This window comes from Micromys minutus (assembly GCF_963924665.1).
Source record: "Micromys minutus genome assembly, chromosome: 33".
NCBI classification, from domain to species: Eukaryota; Metazoa; Chordata; class Mammalia; order Rodentia; family Muridae; genus Micromys; species Micromys minutus.
Genome location: NC_137968.1, coordinates 108,092 through 128,787, shown reverse-complemented (window position 1 = coordinate 128,787; position 20,696 = coordinate 108,092). Strand labels below are relative to the sequence as shown.

General features: G+C 44.5%; 1 protein-coding gene across 1 annotated transcript in view; it reads right to left on the bottom strand.

Annotated features, from left to right (window-relative positions):
• PTDSS1 (phosphatidylserine synthase 1) overlaps positions 1-20,696 on the bottom strand; it is a 67,359-nt gene that overhangs the window by 18,215 nt on the left and 28,448 nt on the right. Inside the window, exons 6-9 of the mRNA XM_080909363.1 lie at positions 19,337-19,488; positions 10,400-10,541; positions 8,171-8,283; positions 4,675-4,740 (exon numbers count right to left, since the gene is read on the bottom strand). Coding sequence (XP_080765489.1) covers positions 4,675-4,740; positions 8,171-8,283; positions 10,400-10,541; positions 19,337-19,488 — 473 coding nt within the window. The remainder of the gene's footprint in view (positions 1-4,674; positions 4,741-8,170; positions 8,284-10,399; positions 10,542-19,336; positions 19,489-20,696) is intronic.

Sequence of the window (20,696 nt, the reverse complement as noted above, 5' to 3'; positions counted from 1 at the left end):
GTTCAGTATTTCTTATTGCTCCATCTTTTCTCTTCTGTAAATGTCCTATGTAGCAACTACTTGTGAATTTACTCCTTAAAAGGAGCCCAAGAAATGGACTTGAGGCTGCTCTCTTTAACCAGGAGGCAGTCTCTGCTCAGCCCTTAGATGCACCCTAATAAAAATCAAGTTTCCTTCAAATTTGACTCAGAATTGTGGTAGTGGTTTAATTCTTGCCAGGTGGGATTAATAGAGTAAATACAGAAGGGACTAGAGGACACTGCAGCTGTGGGGGACAGGAAAAGGAGGCCTGGCATAGGTAAGGCAAGGACAATAGTGAGAGAAACAATAAGAACTGGTAATAGCTTGATCAGAACAATCTTTGTCTAGAGGACTACCTTAGGGCTTGGCTTTTGGTGTGAGGGATGGTCCAAATAAGGTTTACATAGTGAGATCATTCTGGAGCAAGAACCAAACTGTGCAAGAACGAGCGTGTGGACACAGGATGCCTACCACTGCAGTCCAGGCAAGATGACCAGAGGAGATGGTGGGGAGTGGTAAGAATGTTCTAATGATTACAGGAACTCATTCAACTACCAGCCACAGCCTTCAACTCCCCAAAAAGTTTCTTACGCAACCTTCTGAAAGGTTAGCATAGCTGTGCTGGTTGGGTTTGTGTCAACTTGACACAAGCCGGAATTATCATAAAGTAAGGAACCTCAGTTGAGGAAATGCCTCCATGAGATCCAGCTGTAAGGCATTTTCTCAACTAGTGATCAAGGGGGGAGGGCCCAGCCCATTGTGGGTGGAGCCATCCCTGGGCTGGTAGACCTGGGTTCTATGGGGAAGCAGGCTGAGCAAGCCAGGGGAAGCAAGACAGTAAGTAACATCCCTCCATGGCCTCTGCATCAGCTCCTGCTTCCTGACCTGCTTGGGTTCCAGTCCTGACTTCCTTTGGTGATGAACAGCAATGTGGAAGTGTAAGCTGAATAAACCCTTTCCTCCCCAACTTGATTCTTGGTCACATGATGTTTTGTGTAGGAATACAAACCCTAAGAGAATAGCTTTCCTACCAACTCAAATGGCACTAGTTTAAGCTAAACCAAAGGCTTGCCACACTGAAATCCTGTTCACTGAGATACCCCTTACATTCCCATCTGCCTCCACATGCCCTGGGGTGGACATTTCTCTTTATCCAGTTCAGCTGTAAATATCAGTATTCTTCTCCAGACTGAAGGAGGTAGCCAGACAATATTGCTAGACAGATCTCAGCTGGTGCCCCCCTTCTGAACCTTTGATGCCTGCCGACACCCCGATCTTGACGTGGCAAAGATAAAAGGCATATAAACATTGGAGTTGCCTGAGGCCTCTGTAGACACTGGAGATGCTAGCCTCCTTAATCCAGGTCTGCTGCCTCAGTTGCAGGTCTTCCATTCCATAGGTAGGTTGAAAAACGATGTTAATGCAGGGGCAGGGATGTGGAATTCCTCATCTAATGAAGCCAGATGGTGTGTGCGGTTATTACTAGAACTGAGGCTAAGTGTACAGGCCCAACCTAGGCAGCAAGAAAGGAACTTTTACCTTGTCTTGAAAACCTATCCTAGATTATAAGGATATTACATCAATAACACAACCATGTCGGCTATCTGCATCGGTAACAGTCCATTAAGGGACCTTTCTTCTGCCTCAGAGGAAAACAAAAACAAAACAAACAAAAAAACAAAACAAAACAAAAAAAAATCCCTGGCCTGGATTCAGACATAACATTCCAAACTACTCAAAAAAGTTTTATTCCAGACAACCACCTGGGCAAGGAACCACACCTTAGAAAGGTGAACCCACTATTAACTGTCCTAAAGAGATGTAGGTGGAATAATCTCTTTAGTAAAATAATGGACTTTCTTTTCCAGAATCTATTTCTAGCAGACACTACCAGCCACTGTAAAGTTCTGTTGGGCCTGCTGACCTTCCCATGTAATTTCTGGTCTCTCTGAGATTCTAGTTAAAACCTACTAGGTTTGGAGGAGTTTTTGTTTATTTGTTTGTTTGTTTCTGGAAAACAAATTTCAAAGAATTCCTCATACTGTTTTTAAACCCTATTGTCTGCCATGTGGCTGACCTCCACTTTGGCTTAACTTTCAAACTTTTCTTGTCTTTTAATTCTTTAATCAGCAGGAAACAAGCCTGTTCCTGCACCTCTAAATGATTCCTGCAGGAACTGATCTTCAGAGTACAATCTCAGAACCACCCTCAAGACTGGAAACTTGGTGAGTGGTTTCTAATTTAACTCATCACAGTTACTCAGGAAGCCAGACAGTGATGCTAAGGTTTGGGAGTGGGTGTCTTAGTTATAGTTTTACTGCAGTGAAAACAGACAGCATGACCAAGGCAACTCTTACAAAGGACAACATTTAATTGGGGCTGGCTTACAGGTTCAGAGGTTCAGTCCATTATCATCAAGGTGGGACCATGGCAACATCATCCAGGCAGCTATGGTGTAGGCAGAGCTGAGAGTTCTACATCCTCTTCTGAAGGCTGCTAATGGAAGACTCACTTCCAGAGAGCTACTGTTAGGTACTTAAGCCCATGCTCACAATGACACACCTACTCTAGCAAGGCCACATCTCAAAATAGTGCCACTCCCTGAAGTAAGCATATGCAAACCATCACAGTGGGCTTCTTCTAGTTCTGGCTGGAAAAAAAAAAAAATCAAGACCTTTTTTGGCAGAAGTAAGAGTTTCACTGAGCCTGAGAGAGAAAGCTATTATTGTGCTCTAGGACTTCCTGAGCTCAGGAGCCAAGGGAAAGGAGAGAGGAGGTTCTGAGCCTTCATCAGGATATATACCTTTAGGATTTAAGGCAAGATGCAATCTAAGGAAAGAACATCAGGTACCAAAATCTCTTAAAAGCTAATGCTGGAGTTCTTGAGATGTGAGAGTAGTTTTCTTAGGCTGAGGAGTGGGGAGTGGCAAGCTGGAAAACTGAGTCAATAGTAAGAGGATGGTGGTGTGAAGAGGCAGATGGTGGTGTGAAGAGGCAGATGGTGGTGTGAAGAGGCAGATGGTGGTGTGAAGAGACAGATGGTGGTGTGAAGAGAGTATAAAGTATACCAAGGGCTGGGACAAAGGTATGGGGGGCAGGGCGCTGGATGAGAGGCTCAGCAGATCGAAAGGGTAAGAAACAATGTGGTCAGTCAGCAAGATGGCAACCCGTTAGGATGAAACCCCACAGGACTAGTAGTTATCTATTACCAATAGCATACTCCTCCCCTTTTAAGGCTACATCTGTTCTTGAGACAGTCTGGGGCTATGAACTGGGAAGAATGTCAACACAATAATGAGAAAGTCTTCTCAAAAACCTCATATCCAGGCATGGGGAGGTGGCTCAGAGGGTACAGTGCTTACAGTGAAAGCCTGAGGAAATGAGTTCAGGTTCCCCAAACCCGTGAGTGACCAGCACAGGGGGGCTGGCCTGTAAGCCCAGCCTTCAGAAGGCAGAGAAGAGGCACCCAGATGCAAGCTGACCAACTCAGTCTTTCTCAATTACTGAGCTCTGGATTCACCTGAGAGATGCCTCGATGAATAAAGTAGAACGGGACTGAGGAAGACATCTGACTCAACCTCCGGCCTCTGCATGTGCACTATTACATACGCCATACACGTGAAAAACAAAACAAAAGTTAGACTGAGGTTCAACTGAGGTGACACAGCAAGTCTGTAGTTGGGTAATTCAGTAACTCAGAAGAACTTTCAGAGTTAATGTTAATATAAAACAGAAAACAAAAACAAACAGGAAAAACTGTGTGAAAAGGTGGAAAAACAGAACCTGAGCTAGGTGGCCCTGTTTGACCTTTGTTCTGCCTTTCCTAAATTCCAAAAGATTAAATGTCAATATGTATGGAATGTAGACACCCCTCTTCTTCCACATCTTGCTAAATAAATCCCAGTGTCATTCCTTCTTTAAAACCAGAGAGAAGCTCTCTGAATCTGCACTGTGCATGTTTATACACAGTCCCACAGGAGAGGGATAAGAGGGAAGGTTACAGCAGGTCACCTCTGGATCACCTTCACATGATGGTTTCTATGTGTGCAATGATTTCTAACTCTGCCTGTAGTCATTTATCCTATACTGTACACTCAAATTAGAAACTAGACTAAGTCTTGAACCTAGGGGACTTCTCTACCTATACAAGTTTACCTAGACCCCTCTTGAACTCTGGATGTGAAATAAAATGATAGATGTTTGGGGTTTAAGCAGCAGAACAACCTAACCCACCTGACACACAGAACAGAGACTCACCCACTAGGGGGATTGGAGGGGGAACCAGGAATGTGAAACAGTCAACAGCATATTAGAAAATAGTACTTGTACCCACGATATGTAACCATGTGGCCGTGTTAATTCTTAGAGCAATAAAATCATTTTAAATATGCAGTAAACTATTTAATGAGGGCCTTCTAAGGTCAAAATAACATGAAGTATAGCTCAGCCCAGGGCAGAATGATGTCCCAAACTCATATATGTTCAAAGAAATTAACAGATTCATACTGGATCTATTTTATTTTGTAAAGCCAGGTCTCTGAGTTCTGCTGGAAATGGTTTCTTACCTTGATCAACTTCCTTCATGGGAAATTACACTGAAAGACTCTTAGGGGCCCAAATAGCTTTGAAGCCCCTACAATCACAAATACTCACCCAAATACCCAGCACTGTGTCCCTACACGCTTGCACTGTGTGTCCGTGAGGTAGGCATAGTACTGTCTGAAAGAGCAGAATTAGAATCCATGAGAGCTGCACACAAAGGCATCACACTAAAGAGGAAACATGAAACCTGCTCTGCCTTGCTTGCCATACTCCAGCAGCCTGGTCTAATTCGACCCAATGGAATAGATAGCCAGGGCTATTCAAACATTCCTGTGGGAGTGATGGCAGCTCAGCTTACAGGATCATGCTGTTGGCAAAGGCAGTTTTGGTCTAGCAACAATTCCACAGTCCTGCGAAAGGCAGCCTGAGCCTAATCCAGCCTCCCTGTGGGTTGAAGACCACTCCAGAGGGTTAACTACAACTGTCTCTTATGGCATCTTTAGGTTTACAGGTGTTTACTGTAACCAGGTAAAAATGTAGACGTCTTTGCCTTGCCGAAACTAGAAGGGCCCCAGCTACACTTCACTATAGCTTCATACCAGGACTCTGAATTTTGCTGACAAAGGGTGTTCAAGTGCTCTGAGCAGCACCCACAACTATATATGCCATTCAAATATTTCCAGCTGTCACAAGAAGATACAGGAGACAGATGAAAGTCATTTTAATAAAGTGACCAATACATAAGTTATATCAAAATACTAGAATAAGATTTTGTACTGCCTTTGAATTAACACTTGGAAATTTGGTGTGATTATATGTGACTGGATTGGGTGGCAATAAGACAGTGTTGCTTATAGTCTCCCAAATACTCCTAAGCTCTGTCCACGCCTACAGAAAGTAAGTGAACCAGAACAGAAGCTCACTATGACATCATTAACCAAAGTCCCCAATGAAAATATCTGAACACAGGTTTTCTTTCACTTACCCACATTTTTATTACCTTATTTCCCTTTACTAGATCAACATATTGCCCTCTAGAGTATAGGATTTTTTTTTTCTAATTTTGCTTGTTGGCATTGGTTTATTGTAATAATGAATAGTGGTTAGAAGCAATGGCTGATATAGTCTCTCTGAGCAAGGTAGTCCCTCCACTTGTGTGGTTCAAATGGATATTTGAAAGGATAATGTGGCTAGCAAGATGTCTCAGCAGGTAAAGACACTTTCTGCCATGGCTAACAATCTAGAATTTGATTCCTGAGATCTATATGATGAAAGGAAAGAACAGACTCCTGAAACTTGTCCTCTGACCTCCACAAGAGTCCTGTGGCTCACTTGTGCATGAGTGCAAGAAAATGCATTAAAAATGAAAAAGAGGTAGGGAGGTGTAGAAGAGGTAGGGAGGTGTAGAAGAGGTAGGGAGGTGTAGAAGAGGTAGGGAGGTGTAGAAGAGGTAGGGAGGTGTAAAAGAGGTAGGGAGGTGTAGAAGAGGTAAGGAGGTGTAGAAGAGGTAGGGAGGTGTAGAAGAGGTAAGGAGGTGTAGAAGAGGTAGGGAGGTGTAAAAGAGGTAAGGAGGTGTAGAAGAGGTAAGGAGGTGTAGAAGAGGTAGGGAGGTGTAGAAGAGGTAGGGAGGTGTAGAAGAGGTAAGGAGGTGTAGAAGAGGTAGGAAGGTGTAGAAGAGGTAGGGAGGTGTAGAAGAGGTAGGGAGGTGTAGAAGAGGTAAGGAGGTGTAGAAGAGGTAGGGAGGTGTAGAAGAGGTAGGGAGGTGTAGAAGAGGTAGGGAGGTGTAGAAGAGGTAAGGAGGTGTAGAAGAGGTAGGGAGGTGTAGAAGAGGTAAGGAGGTGTAGAAGAGGTAGGGAGGTGTAGAAGAGGTAGGGAGGTGTAGAAGAGGTAGGGAGGTGTAGAAGAGGTAAGGAGGTGTAGAAGAGGTAGGGAGGTGTAGAAGAGGTAAGGAGGTGTAGAAGAGGTAGGGAGGTGTAGAAGAGGTAGGGAGGTGTAGAAGAGGTAGGGAGGTGTAGAAGAGGTAAGGAGGTGTAGAAGAGGTAAGGAGGTGTAGAAGAGGTAGGGAGGTGTAGAAGAGGTAGGGAGGTGTAGAAGAGGTAGGGAGATGTAGAAGAGGTAAGGAGGTGTAGAAGAGGTAGGGAGGTGTAGAAGAGGTAAGGAGGTGTAGAAGAGGTAAGGAGGTGTAGAAGAGGTAAGGAGGTGTAGAAGAGGTAAGGAGGTGTAGAAGAGGTAGGGAGGTGTAGAAGAGGTAGGGAGGTGTAGAAGAGGTAGGGAGGTGTAGAAGAGGTAAGGAGGTGTAGAAGAGGTAGGGAGGTGTAGAAGAGGTAGGGAGGTGTAGAAGAGGTAGGGAGGTGTAGAAGAGGTAAGGAGGTGTAGAAGAGGTAGGGAGGTGTAAAAGAGGTAGGGAGGTGTAGAAGAGGTAGGGAGGTGTAGAAGAGGTAGGGAGGTGTAGAAGAGGTAGGGAGGTGTAGAAGAGGTAGGGAGGTGTAGAAGAGGTAGGGAGGTGTAGAAGAGGTAGGGAGGTGTAGAAGAGGTAGGGAGGTGTAGAAGAGGTAGGGAGGTGTAGAAGAGGTAGGGAGGTGTAGAAGAGGTAGGGAGGTGTAGAAGAGGTAGGGAGGTGTAGAAGAGGTAAGGAGGTGTAGAAGAGGTAGGGAGGTGTAGAAGAGGTAGGGAGGTGTAGAAGAGGTAGGGAGGTGTAGAAGAGGTAGGGAGGTGTAGAAGAGGTAAGGAGGTGTAGAAGAGGTAAGGAGGTGTAGAAGAGGTAGGGAGGTGTAGAAGAGGTAGGGAGGTGTAGAAGAGGTAAGGAGGTGTAGAAGAGGTAAGGAGGTGTAGAAGAGGTAGGGAGGTGTAGAAGAGGTAGGGAGGTGTAGAAGAGGTAGGGAGGTGTAGAAGAGGTAGGGAGGTAAGCTAAATAAACCTATGGTTTTTTAAAAGGTAGCAACTCCTTTAACTGCTAAATTTCTAGCTGTTTCTTCAGCGGATCTCTGATGTGGCTACTGTTCTCTTTATGAACTATACAATGTAAATGCCACTTTAAAATAGGAAACTAACACAAGAGAAAAAGTTCTGCTTTAAGCTGCCCCTCGTGGGTGTTCCTGAAGAGCAGTGATTGATGCCCTTCCTCCAGCTCTACATGAATACAGAACAGTATTCACAAGGACAGCTAAGCTCACCATGGCTGTCCTGGAGGACTACAGGGTCCTTAAAAAGAAGTGAGATTAACTTAATCTCAGCAAAGTTCCATTCTAAAATTAACGTCTGTTGCTCACGACTTCAACCCTGTACAAACTTTTCTACTTACCAATATTCTCATTTTAGGAAACCTCAGTGTCAACTTTACTACTTTTTAACACCACCAGCAGGGACAGACTGCACAGAAGTTGAAAACAGGGCATTTGTATGGGCACGGCACTAAATGGTCTTTTAAAAACTTCCACTGTTGTACTGAGGTCTCGGATAAAAACATTTTCTTTATATCTAGATAAACACTTAATAGAACAGCATTTTCACAGAAAATCCACTTGATGTGACAGACTTTATGCTAGGAAAGAGAACATAAGGCAAGTATATGTTCTCAGCAAATGGCAGTGGGACGGGACAGAATTACCTCACTGTGGGAGCCGTGATGCAGCCGATGAAGAGAATCCTGCACCAGCTCAAGGGATGGCTGGCTTGGAACACAAAGATGTGCTTCAAGAAGAAGGTATTCAACTCAGTCAGCTGAAGAGAAGAGAGATCAGTCACCCTGGTGTGCAGGACTATGTCATGAGCATACCAATCCTCAAACAGGCATTCGAGAGCTAAAAATAACCAGTATGTCTGAAGCATTTTCAGGAACTATATGAGCTTTCCCAAGGATTGAACAGCCATTACTAACCACTGGCCAACTGGGAGGAGGTCGGGGTATGTGTGTGCATGTATGTGTGCATGTGTATGTACCTGTTGATTGCAGTGGTGGGAAGGGAGGGCATGACCTCTGGTCATCAACTAATGAAAATGTGTTATATTTTGTATCTTTGTCACCCGGATCCTCTGTGCGATCTGCTGGGACAAATTCTGAGCCCAGAAAAAAAAAGAAATCATACAAATCAGAGGCGCATGTAATTCAGAGGCTTATGTTTCAAAATTTCTCCACATTGAAGCAACTCCTTGGGCTTCTGTATGTGGAAATCAGGAAATTATGGAAAATAATGGACATCAGGCCAGGTCTAAGGAAAGTCCAACTCTAAATAAATCAGCACTGACCTATGAAGCTTGAAGTCCATCTGAAAGATGACTACAGAGGCACATGGTATGTGTGTGTGTGTGCTTGTGTGTCTGTGTGTCTGTGTGTGTGCTTGTGTGTGCTTGTGTATGTGTCTGTGTGTGTGTGTGTGTGTGTGTCTGTGTGTGTGTGAGTGTGTGCTTGTGTGTGTGTCTGTGTTTGTGTGTGTGTGTCTGTGTGTGTGAATGTGTGTGTGCTTGTGTGTGTGTCTGTGTGTCTGTGTGTATGTGTGAGTGTGTGCTTGTGTGTGTGTGTGTGTTCAGGGCAGATGCAATTCTAGTTGTCGGAGTTCCAGGACAGGGTGTTGCTATGCGGTGCTGGTTGACCTGGTACCATGTAGCCACAGTTGGTATCTGAACTTTCATTCATCATCTTGTGTCAGTCTCCCAAGAGCTGGGATGATATCTGTTTGCAAGGACTTTTGGAAATTATTTTTATTTACAGTTGGCTGAATCTTCAGATCAATATTACAGATATAAAGGCATGGTGACATCACTAAACCATAATGATGATTTATTTGCTTACACTTCTCCATCTATCAAGAAAGAAATTGCTTTCCATGGGTGAACAAGATGTTTTTTTCTTCTTAAAAGTGATACCTTCTGATCTTTTCTATTGTATTTTAATGTTCAAAATTCCCATTTGTTTATATATTTATTATGTGTGGTGTGTGCATATATGCAACCCAGCGCATGTGTGAAGGTCCCAAAATCTTATGCTTGATGATTCTTAAAGAGCCATTAAGGAAAATCTAGCTTCCATGGTGAGTCTTCAGAATCTGTACAAACCCCTGGGGATAAGGGCAGGGGGAAAAAGTCTGAGACTTAAGAGTTCTTCTCTAGTGACTATTGAGATGTCTTCCATCTGGAATTTCTGCTTCTCTTCCCAGTTTTCTCCAAGATCTACACGAACCGATGCTTCCATTCCCATAGCACAGCCGTGGACATTATACCAAGGAGTTAGGAATACAAGGAAAGACTCAGTAATAGGGTGCTTATAATACAGGTACAGGGACCTGGAATGGGTTTCCTTCTAATAAGGAAAAGACAGAGCTCAACAACCAATTTAAGAGTCTTATTTTTATAAACTGCCCTTCAGTATCTGTTGAGGATGGGTTACAGGACATTCCTTGGACACCATGGATTCTATACCCAGTATATTCTATACCCAAAACCTAAAATTAAAAATAAAAAAAGCCATCCCATAGTTTCTTTAATTTTGAAAATATTCTTCAGAATAGTGTAACACATTGTAATACCTAACACATTGGGTGCTAAATATGACCATTTCTAGGAAATCAGCTTCTAATATGTATTTTATATATTTTTTAATATTTTATATTTAATTTTATTTTAATTTTAAATTAAAATTAAATTAACTCATATTTTAATATTTCTCCACATTGAAGCAGCTCCTTGGACAGAGTAAGCTAGCTTTGAATTGTCTTATATGCCAGCTACAAAAATCTCTTCCAAAGTATCCATCTGAAATGCAATCTACCATTAATTCTTGACTTCAAGATTTTTGCTCTCTCCCCCCCCCCCACTTAGAATGGGGTACTTATAAGATTACCTGCCAGATGATCATGAAAAGGTATATACCAGCCACTCTCTGAAAGGAAGACTTGGGGTCAAACCACCTGACGTAAGTCCAGCTAGCAGGGGTGAACTGTAGCACAGCACGCTTGATCTTCCCTGTGGTGGTGTGGATGTCCCTAGGAGAAGAGAATGGAGACCATGAAAATCGAGGGTTAAGAAAGAGGGAAAAGGGAAAAACTGCACTGATGATATTCTAGCAAGTGCTTGGAGCAGAGATGGTCCTTTCTATTGGAAGAGTCTCAAGCACAGATGCATACTGGATTGGGGGTGGAGGTTTCAGGGATGATGGCAGGGCAGTGATGTCAACAAGATAAGAAATCTTGATGCAGCTGAGCTAAGAGAAGACTCAGTTTTGAAACTGTGTCAAAGGAAGTTAACAGGCATTGACGGTATAACCTAAAAGCACCCAGAAAGAATGCAGGTGGGGTGAGGATTCTATTCCTGTCCACTGTGCCTCCTAAGGGAGTGTTGGGTTCATGTTTCATTTTCCTGAGCTCACCATTACCATTTACCATATACTTCCCTAGAGTCTGGGGTGAGAGTGACATCACTTTTCATGAGTTAAATCCTGGGAATCACTCATTCAAATGTCTCATGACAGGGGAAAAATGTATCTTACATGTGAGGATATTTAGGCTCAAAGATCAGGTGGAATAGACCGGCTTTGTCAACACAGGAACTGGGTATAATCCCAGCATTTCAACTAAGGCAGTTAAGCTAAAATCCAGGCCATTTAAATACCAGGTGGGGAATCTAGTTCAACAGAGATTTACACTGAGGACTCTTGTGTTTGGACTGTGTGCTTAGTGTCAATGACATAAATAACATTTCAGACCTTTCCTTCCAGAGGAAGAGAAGACAGGAGGAGAAGCAGGTTAGGTCTTACATAAAAAATGTGCTGGGAAGACATCCTAACAAGGTTAGAGTCACAGCAGCAATGACAGACTGCCCAAATTAACAAGTACGGTAAAGGACCTGTATTTTCAAAGTGCCAAACTTAACAAAACACAAATAGAAATACATCACAATCCAAAAACATAATATTTAATGTAGTAAAGAGGCTAGCTTAGTTTAAAATAGTCTATATTCATTTATACATTTAATATGGGTTTAAAAATACTGAGTGTTTAGTAGTAGACTTATAATCTGGCATCTTGACAAAATGATTCTATTGAACTTGAGAGGGTGAATGCAGTGTTGTGGCTGTTTTTGAGACAGCCTGGTATATAAATTCACACTCCACTGCTTAGTGACTGTGTGTCCTTAGGCAAGTCACCAAACAGTTGTCTACCCTCAGAACTGACGCAAGGCTCCACATGGCACTTTGCTCCAATTCTTAAACAGTGTGTAGCCCAAATAATGTTCCACAGTAGATTCTCTTTACATAATTACAAAGGCCTCACGTCAATAGACAGAGAAAGGATTATTAGTAAACCAAAGCAGGTAAGGGAATAAATAATGGCAAATGGTATAAAATCTCAGTTGTATTCATAGTCAAACATATTATTCTAGGGAGAAACACACAGTCCAAGAATTAAAAGTGGGCAGGCCTGCAATCCCAGCTATTAAAAGCTTGATTCAAAGTCTATATGGGATACAGAACAAGTTGAATGCTGTCACTGCAACTTAATGTGATTGAAGGAGAAAAAAACTGAGTACAACTGGTGGTCCAGAACTTGCTCAGCATATGCAGGCACTGGGCTCAGACCAACTACTGTGTGGGCAAGGTATGTCAAAATGGAAAACTAAAGTTCTATTTATGGCAACATCCAAGTATTCTTGAACTATAAAAGGCTGTGAAGAGAGAAACTCCAGAAGAATTAGGCAGAAATCCTTTCAATTTAATGTGGGATGAATCTGAAAGATTAAAAATTAGATTTGAGGAAACTTCGAATAAATACATCTACACATTCAAGATAGGTGAGACTGTAAACCAATGGACTCTAATTACAGGAAGCTTGCCAATTAAGAAGGGAGAAAGAACCAGACAGATAAACAGATAGGCCATAATTTTCACTGTAGCTTTTGTTAACAGTGAAATCCTGGGAACACCTAAAAGACCATGTATCAGTTACTGTGGGACCATAATGGCCCAGAGACATGAAGGATTTAGACAGCTTCAACCCTGGAAACCTCAAAGACAGAAAGGCAGGAGTTGGCTATCCTCCTCGTTCCCAACCTCCCACCATCAACCCTAGTAAAAATTTACTACCTTGACAGTTATCGGACTGACTGTTCAACCCCCTCCCCCAGCCCCAATCCCTCAGCTCTGAATATGCAGATGAAGCGTCTTCCAACATCCCTATCTTGGCTAACTGTACACAACCACACAAACATTGCCCCAAAGAGCTGGCCACCTCCCCAGGGCCATAAATACCCACCCCCATTAAACTGAACAAGTTCTCTGAAGTAGTTCCTGTGTGTGTGTGTGTGTGTGTATGTGTGTGTGTGTGTGTGTGTGTGTGTGTGTGTGTATTTATTGCACAAAAACCTGATCAAGACCCTGCACGGTATTCACCTGCCTGGGCTTTCCTCTCTCCAGCCCAGCACTACAAAAAACGGACAGGGAGCAAGTTCCTATTTTATGGTTTGTCTGTAAGTTGAGATTATATATGGAAAAGCCCTTTAAAATCATCTTTTGGAAGAACATTGGCTGATTTATAGAAATGCTCAGATTTCATGACATAGATTTCCTAATGCAATAAAAGCATCTACTTCCATTATCACACCTTGGCTCCTCTCCTCACCCAAGGCATGGTTCTTGCCACAAGCTGAACAGCAAGTGGAACTAAACACAACACAACAATAGTGATGACACAAACTGCTCTCCTACAAACACAGAGATGTGACACTCAAGCTAGAGCTGAAGGACCCCTTATTCACCAGCCTTACATCTACCCACCTCCAGTCAAGGCTAGGCCTGGTTCCAGCTTCCTACCTCAGGTCAAGGCAAGTCTCCGAGACTCTTGCAGGTCCTGGCCATGAAGAAGAACCCCACAGAGACTGAGTTGTAAAGAACATCCTCCAGGACCCTTCCACAGCAGATCTGCTACTGATGGATTCTCTACCCCCTTATACCCCCGCCATTGCCCCAGTTCCCACGGCCCCTCCTCAAGGATCTCCCTTGAGCCCTCATCCAGTGTCCCTTTATACCCCCCTTCCTCTAGCCCCAGCAAGGGGGGAGAGGGGGAGGAACCTTCAGAACTGGGACTGGCTATGGGGACCCAGAGCAAAAGGGATCCACTTCACCCAATACAATAGTGTCCCTCCCTGTACAAGCCTATGGGCTCATAGATGAGGATGGCAGTCAGGCCATGCAATATTGGGTAGAGGGACTACAGGGTAAGTCGTTGAGAGATTTACTGCAGGTTGCTGAGAAAGTCTTCCATAATAGGGAGACAGAGGAGGAAAGGGGGCAGAAAAAGAGAAAGGAAGAAGATGAAAGGGAGATGACAAAAGAAAAGCTATAGGAAAGGAATTTACAGAGAATCTTAGCTACAGTAATTAGAAAAAGCAACTCCAACAAAAGACAGACAGAAAACTCCCTCAAAAAGAACCAGTGCGCATATTTCGAGGAGAGGGGCCACTGGGCCCAAGAGTGCTAGAACAAACAGAAACTGGGGGCTGGAAATCACAGGGCTCAGGAAAAAAGCCCCAGAACAGCAAAGTTGTTAGCCCTGGGGGAAGACAGCGACTAGGGAGAAGGGGTTTCAGACCCTTTCCCCAAACCCAGAGTAACTCTGAGAGTGAAGAGAAAACCCACTTAATTCTTGGTGGACACAGGGCCTCAACACTTGGTCCTCCTCCAAGCCGATGGCCCAGTTTCCAAGAAAAAATTGGGTCCAAGGAGCCACTGCCACCAAAATGTATTCATGGACTACCCTAAGAGCAGTGGAACTAGGGATGGGCAGGGTGTCCCATTCATTTATGGTCATCCCAGACTGTCCCTACCCTCTTTTGGGGCGAAACTTACTCTCCAAGATGGGGGCCCAGACACACTTCCTGCTCGATGGGCCTCAATTAAATGGCCTGAAAGGAGAGCCTGAATCTGTTTTGACTACCAGATAGATGATGAGTATAACCAGGATTTGACTTGGTGGTTGGAAACATTCCTGTCAGCCTAGGCAGAAGCGGAGGGAGGAGATGGGCAAAGTAAAATGTCATCCCCCCTCCATCCCTGCCCCACCACCACCGTACCGTGGTGGTAGAACTCAAGGTGCAGGTTACCCCAGTATCTCTCAGGCAATACCCTACGTCTTGGGGATTAAGCCACACATCTCCAAGCTCCTCCAGTTTGGGGTGTTGTGTAAGTGCCGTTCGGCCAGTCAAGCCGCCAATCAAGCCAGGAACTAACAATTATCACCCAGTTCAGGACTTACAAGAGGTAAACAGTCAAGTGGCTGACATCCACCCTACTGTGCTTAACCCCTACGCTCTATTGAGTTCTTTACCACATTCCAAAATTTTGTACATGGTCTTAGACTGAAAGATGATTTCTTCTACCTGCCCTTGGCACTCTAAAGTCAAGAATGCTTTGCCTCTGAGTGGGAAGACCCAGAGGATGATGGGACCACTGGTTAGCTGATGTGGACTAGATTCTCCACTGGCTGGGCTCAATCTGGCCACCTTGCTGCCCAATCCCAACCTTGAGCCACCACAACATGAACATCAAAAAATACTAGCAGAAGCCCATGGGTGGAGGAAAGACCTCTCCAAAGGGCCCCTGCTGGGTGCCAGGGCTACCCGTTTGACAGACAGGAGCAGTTTTCTCCATGAAGGTAAGAGACAAGCAGGTGCTGCCAGGCCGTGGATGGCACAAATGTCATCTGGGCTGAACTGCTAACCCCCCCTCCCTCCCCCACATGTTGGCACAGAAAGCCCTCACCCAAGCCCTGGAATTTGGGGCCAACAAGAAAATTAACATTTGCATGGATAGCAGGTATGCCTTTGCCATAGCCCACGTCCACGGGGCAATATACCAAGAGAGGAGACTGCTCACATCAGAGGAAAAAAACAAAAACAAAAACAAGCAGGAAATCTTGGATCTCTTGGATGCCCTGGTGAAGCCAGCAACTGATTATTATTCATTGCCAAGGACATCAGAAGGGAAGAGACTCAGTGGCCTGGGGCAATAGCCAGGCAGATCAAGTGGCTCAAGAAGTAGCTATGCAGGAGCCTATCCCAATTATGGGCCTGCAAGAGACACTCTCTGGGAAATGGGACTGGACTCAGGATGGCCTCACTTCAAATATACAGCAGAAGAGGAGGAAGGACATGGTGCACTCAAGAGGGGAAAAGTATACATACTCCCCAGAGAACAAGCAAAAGACTGACTTGGCCAGATGCACAAGTAGGCTCATTTAGGAGATAAGAAGCTCATTCAAGCAGTCCAGGGATCTCAGGTATATATAATGGACCTTAGGTTCTTAGCCAGCCAGACAGTAGAACAGTGTATGTCAGTGTATGCTTATGCAGCCAAGAGCAAACAGGGCTAGAGACCTAGGGGAGAACTGGGATATACTGGGAGGTTGACTTCACAGAAGTCAGGAAAATATGGTGACGAATACCTCCTGGTGTTTGTAGATACTTTCTCTGGGTGGGTTGAGACTTTCCCTGCCAAGCAGGAAACAGCTATCGTGGTAGCCAAGAAGATATTAGAAGAAATTTTCCCAGGGTGTAGGAACTGTTTGGAAGCTCCATTGTGTGTACTATCCCTAGAGCTCAGGGTAGGTAGAGAAAATCTACAAGAGATCTTAATTAAATTGTCCTTGGAGACTGGTGCTGACTGGGTGGTGCTCCTTCCTCTGGTCCTGACCCCTTTTGAGATCCTGTTTGGTACCCCAACTCCCTTGATGTCCACTGGGCCCTCTCTGGAGGGATCCCAACTCACTGATGGGAACCTCTTCTTGAGGCTCCAAGCCCTTCAATCAATACAACACAAGATTTGGCCCAAACTGTCTGCCTTATTATGTGCTCTAGGAATGCTAGACCCCTCACAGTTTCCAGACTGGTGACTGGGTCTACATCTGAAGGCATCAGGCACAGTCCCTGGAACCTCGGTGGAAGGGACCCTTCATGGTACAGTTAACCACTCCCACAACTCTCAAGGTAGATGGTATTGTGGCCCAGGTGCAGGAATCCCCTGTGAAACATGCAGATGCTGCTCCCTGGGGACCCCAGGGAGGGACAAATCCACTTAGGCTCAAGATTGCTTGGTCCTAATCATGTCCGCCTGGTAGTACCTCTAGATTTTGATTCCTTTCCCCATTCTATACAGTCCCCATGTGCCCGTTTGTCAAACCTGGACTGTGGTTTCCACTGGAACTGGAGATGAGGTTGCCTCCCTGACAGCCTCCAAGCTCCTCAACACCAGCTGGCCTGGCCTCACTTTCAACCTGTGCCAGCTGGAGGTAGGATTTGACTTGTGGGACATCCCCACCCATGAAGGGAGCACTGGTGGAAGCAAACTGCCCATATGGGAGAAAGAGGACTCTGAGCTTAGGGTAGGGTGGGGAAGAAAACAGGATGTGCATTCCCTGTACAAAGGTATCATCTGCAGGAGACCCCCATTTACATTTGCCTTTGAGATGGAAGAAGTCAGCTCACTGATGTGGGGGTCCAGAAAGCCTGTAGATCCAGATGTAGAATTCTCTATCAGCTCTTCTCTAGCACCACACAACCCTGTCTGCCATGCTGACAATGGACTAAACCTCTGAACCTGGGGATGTGAAACTACACTGGAACCCCTCCTCCTCTTGGGACTTGATGGGGGGGGGGCTACCCAGGGAACTGAGGGTATCGGGACACCCCCTGAGCAAACGCCACCTATAACCCAATAATAATCAGCTTCACTCAGAAAGGCAAAGAAACAATGGGATGGCTAAAGGGAAAAGCTTGGGGACTCAGGTTGTACAACTGGGGTATGATGATGGCCTAGGTGAGAGATAGGCTAGCCAAATAGGAGAGAGAAAGAGAACAGAGTCAGGGCTGGTTCGAGTCTTGGTTTTACTCCTTCCCTTGGTGAACCACCCTCATATCTACCTTGTTAGGACTCCTAACTGTTCTCCTGCTATTGTTGACCTTTGGACCCTGCCTATTGAACAAGCTTATAGCCTTCATATAAGAGAGAATAGGTGCAGTGCAGCTGATGGTCCAGTGCCAACAATATGAGACCCTGAGGACAAGACCTGAAGAATATGAGTTAATCACTAGAAACCCTTGAGCATAGCTCCAAGACTGGAGCTTGTATAAGAAAAAGGGGATCCTAGGGGCTTTCACCAGCCTTACACCCACCACCTCAGGTCAAGGCTAGGCCAGGTTCCAGCTTCCTAACTTGGGTCAAGTTCCATTCTCCACCCACAGGGATATTCTTGAGTAAAAAAAATTGCAGAATGTACTGACTGATGGTCACCTGACCCTCTGGAAAGCTCCAGGTAGAGTTCAAATGTGTGTCATGATTTGTGCATGCTTGCTAGCCAACAGATTTAAAGGTCAATATGCTTAGCCAATAAATTTGAACTGTAGCTTTGCTGATGTAACCTGTGTCCCTTAAAAGTATAAAAACTGCTTATAAAAGCCATTAGGGATTGCCTTCTAGTCACTTGCCTCAAGGGACTGGTTGAGGGTCAACTCCGATTTCCCGGAAAATAAACCTCTTGCTTTTGCATCAATCTGCTTTTAGGTGTCTCACTTGGGGGCAATCTTAAAGTACCACTGACCGAGTGTGTGTCTTACAGAGTCAGAATAAACTTCCTGATATTGACAAGTAATCATAATCAGCAGAGTAAAGTAGAACAGCCAAGTTTCCAAAATGCAGACTAAGTCCCTGGTACAGAGGAGCGCATGGACAGCCATGGGACTCTGGGTGCCTGGCCTGACTTGGCAAAGGTTCTTCCCTCCCAGGCCATAGACACTTTATACTGAAGACTGGAGAAGCCAAAACAGAGGTGTATGGTGGTTTGAATGAAAACGGCCCCATAGGCTCATGGGGAGTAGCACTCTTAGGAGCCTTGTTGTAGTAGATGTGAGATTTTTGGAGGAATTTGTAATTGGGGTGGGCTTTAAGGTTTTAGGAGCATAAGGCAAAGCCCACTATCACTCTCTTCCTGCTGCCTGTAGATCCAGATGTAGAAATCTCTATCAGCTCTTCTCTAGCACCATGCAGCCCTGTGTGCTGCCAAGCTGACAACGGACTAAACCTCTGAACCAGTAAGGTAGCCCCAAGTAAATGTTTTCTTCCTATAAGAGTTGCAGGGGTCCTAGTGTTTCTTCTTAGCAACAGAACTCTAACTAATACAGAATGTGATGTGATGAACCTAATGTTCTCAAGAGCTCATTCAAACAATGGTCTGATAAAAGTTAGAGAAGCTATCTCCAGGGGCAGACCACTTAATCTGGAGAGGGGAGTTTTGACTCAGGCTAAGGAAGTGAGTGAATTAAAAGAAATAGCTGTGCAAATTATTTTGAACCAAGAGCATGCTTAGAGCCTTTAAATAAACAGGGTGAAGAAGACTGGAGGGTGTATGATTTAGCATTTTCTACATCTTTTTTTTTGTTATTTGATGTGTGTGTGTGTGTGTGTGTGTGTGTGTGTGTGTGTGTTTTAAGACAGAGTCTCACTAAATAATGCCAAGCTGCCATAAATAGCATTTCATAGCACAGACTGGCCTTGAACTTGCACAATCCTCCTGCCTCAGCCTTCCTAGTGCTGAGATGATGTGTTAATAACTATCTCAGCAGCATTTTCTAGATGGATGTTTGAAACCAGATTTATAATTGCTTCAATTATAAGTGATTCGCTTGCCAGAGTGTACTCATCCGTTATTATGAGACTGGACTAAATCTCATCCATAGTAAAGCACAAACCAAACCAGACCACCACAGTTCCAAGGTTCCAAAGAAGAGGACTCACTTGAAGCTTGCCCAGTGGTAAGTCCTCATCTCCAAAAACCGGCAAACGACCATGCCCAGCCAGATTCCACCACCATTGCACAACAGGATGTCCAGGATGACCTGGTCCCACCAGCACTCAGCAAAGTTGGGCAGAAGATGCATGAAGAAAAGCTGAGGAACACAAGAGATGACAGTTGGGCAAACAGTGTCAATGGGGCACACCACAGAAATACATTTCAACCTGTTATTTTTAATAATATGTTTCAGAAAATAAGTTTTCTTCTTCCCCAATGTATTCAAAAACAACAATAACAACGTCTGAATTGGGCTCTTGCTTTTTATATTGAAGAGTTTTTTATTTTCTTTCAAACAACATTTACCAAAATAATTCTCTATTAAGAACAAAACAAGAAAAAAAAAAGGATTTTAAGGAACAGTGGCAGCTGCAGGAGTCACACTGGCTAATGGCACACAGAAGTATCTTCATGGAGAATAAAGAGAAAGTTTCAAAGCTGACAACCAAGTGTAGCAAAATCCTCAAATGAGAAGCCTGAGAATTTAAGAGTATTTGGGAACAATCTAGTATGGTGGCCAAACATGAGTAACTGTAAAAGAACCAGAAAGGTTGGCTGTTGATGGCAGTGAAGGAAACTAGAGGCTCAATAGGACATCTCCCACTACTGGTGCTCAGCGATGCCATCTTTCAATAGGCACCATGGTATGTATGGTGGCCAGTCAACAGGAAGACTGGGCTAAGTACTGAGAGGCTGAACCTAAAGAGAGACCAGCCGGGGGCAAGTTCTGCAGCAGTGACATCAATAGGCTGTGGGGACGAGGATGGCTCACTCTGATTCAGTACAACTGGAACTGGTGTCTGGAGGGAAACCATGTTGGAGTGGAAATGTGAACAGACATTACTGAATTCAAGAGATGGAAAAAGAGACCATTCCAGAGAGGGCTGTGGCAATATCAAGAGTGAGACAAGGTCTCTTGGAAACTGTTTTGTACAAAACAAAGGGTGTGTCAGCTATGTCTGAAACACATACCCAGCTGAAAGAAGATTCAGCCTAAGGTGAAACTGCAAAGAGACCAAGTCAACACTAGTAGTAAGACATATTCTGTCAGTCAAACATTTCTTCTCAATGTGCCTAAAACTAAGAGGCCACAGGACAGCTACTGAATGCTCAGTCTGTGGCTGCTATGTTGGGGCTGGAATTACTACTGAGGAGCTTTTCCAAGTTGTAAGCTGCCAGACAGAGCTGGAACACCAGTCATAAGAACAGGACGAAAAGAAGCTACAGAAACAAAATATGGGCAGGAGCGGGTATGAAAGATGCCCTTCAGCCTAGGTGCTTCCTGGAAGGTTACAAATTCTGGGA